Here is a 5,771-nt window from a genome sequence, read left to right on the forward strand (position 1 = left end):
GCTAGAGTGATCCTTACCTCTAACACTTAATTATTGTTTTCATTCGATCACTGTATGTTAGCATATAATGCTTGGGCATAACATATTAAACAAATTTACGCAGCATACTCCTCACGTTAAGGATTTGCAACATGCGATTTTCATTTCCTTGCTGCTCATAGTGCTGTATCCCCAGGCTGGGGATTTGCACTTCCACTGGGGCAACTACATCAGCCACGTAGGCCAGGGTGGGGCTTTTACCGGTTGACTCCTTCTCAGTAGTCCTGTTTTCCCACAAGACCTCTGGGACTAGGTCTGCCCACAGGCCTTTGTATTCCTCAAGCTTCTTCTGCAGGGCTGTCAGGATCAACTTGTTTGCTAATTTTGCTTGGCCATTACTCCGCGGGTGGCAGACTGAGGCACTTGCATACTTAGTGCCCATGTCTCCCAGGTAGTCCTTTATGGTGTCACAGTCAAATTGACACCCGTGATCAAAGACTATGCACTATGGCACCCTGAATCTTGTGATGATGCTTTTCCATATGAATGTCCTGACTTGGGCTGCCTTTATGTACTTAGTGGGTTCAGCTTCCATCCACTTTGTAAAGTAATCTATCGCCACAAAAAGATACTTCCTGCCCGCTAACCCAGTGGTGAAAGGTCCCAATATGTCCATTCCCCACTGAGCAAACGGGATCGGGCTGAGGATTGGAGTCAGGTCGTTTGCTAGTTAATTAATGACCGGTGAATACTTTTGACACTTGTCGCATTTTTTCACATATGCTAGGGCGTCTTGTGTGAGAGTTGGCCAATATGCCCCTCTTCTAATGACCTCTACTCCCAATGCTTTTCCACCATTGTGGGTTGGCACATATTCCGGTGTGGGCTTCTTCCATAATGCCCTCCTGCTCCCACTCTGGAATACACCTCAGCAGTGGCTTTGAGAAGCCTTTCTTGTTAAGCTCCCCATTCATCACTACATACCAGTTTGCGTCTTTCTTCACCTTCTTAGCTTGTAATTCATCATCGGGCAGCGAGTCGTGAACTTTGTACGCCAAGATGTGTGAGAACCAGGCTTTCTTCCTTCCAATGCAGTTTACCTGCTCCTTTTCAGCAATGCTGCTTTCTTCTACCACTTCAACCATCATCGTCCTTGTGAGGCTTTGTAAGGTCGAACTGACCAACTTAGATAAGGCGTCGGCCTGAGAGTTTCCTACTCTAGGGACCAAGTCTATCTGGAAATGAACTAGCTGGGCTGCCAGTTTCTTTACCTTGGTTACATATTTCAACATGGTGGCTTCCCTTATCTCATACGCACCCTGCAGTTGGCTGGCAACGAGCTGAGAATCAGTTTGCAGGTGTACTTTGCGGGCTCCGGCTGCGAGGCTCACACGCAATCCTGCCAGCGCAGCTTCGTACTCCGCTTCGTTATTCGATGCTTTGAACTTGAACTTGATGGCATACTCAAATATGTTTCCTTTTGGGGACGTCATTATGACTCCTGCTCCACTCCCGGTTTGGGCTAAGGACCCATCCAATTCCACCTTCCAAACCCCAATGTCATCTTCTTTCTCCTCGTAGGAGGCTTCCACTATGAAGTCTGCTAAAGCTTGTGCCTTGATGGCTACTCTAGGCTTGACCTTGAATTCGTAATCAGAAAGCTCAATTGCCCATTTCAAGAGTCTGCCTGATGCATCCATTTTTTGTAATGCTTTCTCCAGCGGGTGGTTGGTGAAAACTTCTATTACATGCGCGTCAAAATATGGCTTTAGTTTCCTTGCTGTTGTGACCACTGAGAAGGCCAGCTTCTCTACTTGTGGGTATCTTTTCTCTACCTCAGTTAGCACGTGGCTCACGAAGTATATCCACCTTTGTTGCTTCTGTCTTTCTACTAGTAGAACGGCTGCGATCGTCTGTATTGAAGCAGAGATGTACAACTGCAGCTTTTCTCTCAACTCCGGGCTGATCATTGTTGGGAGCTTAGTCAGATGCTCCTTAACACCATCAAAGGCTTCTTTCTCCCTAGCCCCCCACTTGAATTCTCTGTTTCCTTTCAATAGCTGATAGAACGACAAGGCCTTATCCGCTTACTTGCTGATGAATCTAGTCAGCGCGGCCATTCTGCTTGTCAACCGCATGATATCCTCGATGCACTTAGGCTCAGGTAGGCTGAGGACTGCTTTGACCTTTTCTCGATTGGCATCTATCCCTCTCTCGCTGATCAGAAAACCCAAGAACTTTCCCGAGCTCACTCTAAAGACATATTTCTTCGGGTTGAGTTTGGTTTTATACTCGTTCAGGGTGGCAAATGTTTCCTCCAGAGCCATGATATGCCCGGCCTGCGTGACACTCTTAACAATTGAGTCGTTAACGTATACTTCAACATTTCTACCCTTCTGGTGAAGGAATACTCTATCCATTGCCTTCTGAAAAGTTTCCCCAGCGTTCTTCAGCCCGAAGGGCATAGCTATGTAATTATACACTCATCCTTCGGTTATGAATGCAGTTTTCTGTCTGTCTGGCTCATGTAGGTTGATCTGATGGTACCTTGAGAAGGCGTCCATGAAGCTTAGCAGGGCGTGCCCCTGGTTGAGTCTACCAGCTGATATATCCGCGGCAGCGGGTAACAGTTTTTTGGGCAGGCCTTATTAAGATCTGTGAAATCAACACACATTATCCACTGGCCATTTGCTTTCTTTACCATGACCACGTTAGCTAACCATTCTGGATAGTCACAAGGTTCAATGAATCCTGCCTCCAGGAGCTTCTCCACCTCCTCATGGATTTCTTTGTTTTTCTCCAGTGAGAAGCTTCGCTTTTTCTGCCTGAATGGCTTAATATCCTCCTTCACATTCAGCCTGTGTACCATGAGTGCCAGGTCAATTCCGGGCATCTCATATGCGGAGAATGCGAAAATGTCTTTGTTCTTCCTCAGCAGCTCTATGAGGTGTACCCCTACTTTTGGATCAATGTCTTTCCCAATTTTCACCGTCCTCGAGGGGTCACCTTCTGTGAGCTCGACCGTGACATGCTCCCCGCTAGGGAGTGGCCTGGCCATTTCCTCTTTTGCAGGCTCGAAGTTTTCCATTGCCAACTTCTGTTTATCCTTTTCCCTGTGATATTCTTCATGCTTCCTTTTCCTCAAGTTCCTCTCAGGTTGCTCAGGAAGCCTTCTCTCTGAACCAGGCTGCTGTCTGGTTCTTGCGGGCTGCTTTAGGGTAGTTATGTAACATTGTTGGGCTGTCTTCTGACTTCCCCTGAGCTTCACTGACCGTCCCTCATTAGTTGTGTAGGCCATGGCAAGGCGATAGGTGGATACCACCCCGCCTATCTTGTGGATGAGCGGTCTTCCCATGATCACATTGTTGGGTGAAGGGTAGTTTATCACGAGATATTCTACTCGGACATCACGCCCTCTAGATCTTTCCCCTACCCGGCCTGAGAGTTCGATTATGCCTTCTGGGGTAAGCCTTGAGCCATTAAACCGGTGACTTCGTAATTCACCCTCTTCAGGTCTTTTCTGTCCAACTTCAACTCGTTGAACGCACTGATGTATATGATGTTGGCTGAGCTGCCTCCGTCTATCAGTATTCTATCCACCTCCCAGTTTGCGATTCTCATTGTCACTAACAGCGGGTCATCATGAGGGTAAATTATGCCCTTCTGGTCATACTCGTCAAATGTGGCTCGCGGCTGCGGGGGAAGAGGTGGCCATCTACGCTTATCATTGTCGTTTATTTGATGTATCATCGCCCGCAGGTCAGCCCACGCTCTGTTAACTGTGCCCCCATGTACTGGAACCCCGCTGATCACATACACCCTGCCTTCTGGCTTGCCATCTCTGTCTCTGTCTCCGGCTGGGCCCCTATGACCTCCTTTGCAGTCAACACGGCTAGCTCTATCCTCTTCCCTTCTTCAGGGAGGGTCATCACGCTGCTTGAATTGACTCAAGTATCCTCTCCTGACTAAGTCTTCTATGTTGTCCTTCAAGTGTTTGCATTCTTCAGTGGTGTGACCATGGTCCCTATGGAAGTCACACCACTTGCTGGTATCACGACTCCTGTTCACCATCCTCGGGGGTCTCTGCCACTTGTCATCAGCTTTATTCACGCTGAATATATGAGACTTGGAATGGGTTAATGGGGTATATTGGTCAAACCTCCCAGGCCTTGGCTATCTCTTTGGATATGACCTTCTCAGCCCTAATGCCATGTCCGCTTCTCTACAGTTTTGCTCAGCCCTGCTTGGCTAGTCAACCCTGGGTGTGTTCTCTGCCCGGGTGGCCTCTATCCGCTCAACTGAGTCACTTAGTGCTTTCCTACCCAGCATTGCTCTGTCAGTCTCATCTACTTTGATGAACTCGTGTGCTTTACCCAGCGCTTCAGCAAGCGTTTGGAGGGCTCTTGCGCCCCATATATGCTCTGAATGGTGACCCTGGTAGTAAGCCGCTCTGCATTGCTAGTAGCGCTACCTCCTGGCTCATATTTGGGATGGTTGTTGCCTCCTTGTTGAATTTGGTGATGAACTCCCTCAGGGGCTCATCTTTACCTTGAACCAATGACATCAGCTCGGTGGTCATCTTGGTTCGGTCTAACAGGGTTATGAAATGCTCCATGAACATTCTCTTCAGCTGGTTGTACGATTATATGGAACATTTGGGAATGGCTCCATACCACTCCGCTGCCAGTCTCTCCAGAGTCGGCGGGAAAGCCTTACATCGGACTGAGTCTGTCATAGTATAGAGTACCATATGGTTCTCGAAAGCTGATATGTGACTTTTGGGTGTTGTGGTTCCGTTGTATGTGCAGCTTGGCATCTTTACCTTCTCCATTAGTTCCTCCAGAATCTCCCGGCAAAATGGGGAATCATCTAGAACGACCTGGAATCGCGCTCGTTTGTCTCTCTCCGGGCTAGGTCCCCGCTCTGAGGCTGGTGACCTACTGCGAGGGACCCGCTTCTCCACGCTCCATTCTCGATTCAGGTTACGAGCTTCCAGCTCCAATACCTTCTTCCTCAACTAACTGAGCTCTTTCTACTCGGGAGTGAGGGTCGAGGATGCCAGCTTTTTCGCTGCGGGCTCCGCAGCTGCCGTTGTCGGTGACGGACTTGCCCCCTTACCCATATTAGTGAGGACCGCTGTCATTGCAGCCAGCAGTTCCTTACTACACTTAGAGAGGTTCTGCAGAATGGATGGCATATTTACGGGCTGCGGTTTCTAGGTTACTGGTGCAGAAACAATGAGCTCATTGTTCGCGCCTATTAACGGCATTCCGTAATTGAAAATGGAACTAGATCCCACGGGGTCTACTGGCTTTGCCGCCGTTTTAGCAGCAACCGATGACGATCCGATGGGGTTGGATTTCTACGAGATGGTCGATTTGGGGTTTTCGGTGGATCCTTTTAGATCGATGGTTACTTGGGGTATTTTTTGTAGTGTTTGGCTGGTCTCATTACTTTAGGACATGGGTGTTTGTACAATTTCTTTTCCGGCCATGGTGGTTAGTTAACTAGTCCCTAGCTCAGTTGGTGAACCTCAAGTTAAATGATCCTACCCCTCCTTCTAGCGCCAATTGTTCCAGGTGTGGATCCAAGGGTTCTACTGGGTGAACTGGGTCCCGTCAACTACCTACACAAGGCAACACACGTAAACTGCCCTCGGGGGTGGCTCGAGGAACCCCCCTCCGAAGCTTAAGTTAGAGAGTGTTTAGAGAGAGAAAGTGTACTTAGAGAGATGTAAAAAGTATAATGACTTGAGTGTCTAACCTCTTTTTCGTTGTAATTTACCCTCTATT

The 5,771-nt window shown here is 48.3% G+C and overlaps 1 protein-coding gene across 1 annotated transcript; it reads right to left on the reverse strand.

The window, feature by feature from the left end:
- Positions 1–803: 803 nt before the first annotated feature.
- Positions 804–1,949, reverse strand: LOC145607066 (uncharacterized). Its single transcript, XM_081662841.1, has one exon. The coding sequence runs from the start codon at positions 1,947–1,949 to the stop codon at positions 804–806; it is 1,146 nt and encodes a 381-aa protein (XP_081518967.1).
- Positions 1,950–5,771: the final 3,822 nt, after the last annotated feature.

This window comes from Chenopodium album, chromosome 23 (assembly GCF_948465745.1).
Source record: "Chenopodium album chromosome 23, dcCheAlbu1.1, whole genome shotgun sequence".
NCBI lineage: Eukaryota > Viridiplantae > Streptophyta > Magnoliopsida > Caryophyllales > Amaranthaceae > Chenopodium > Chenopodium album.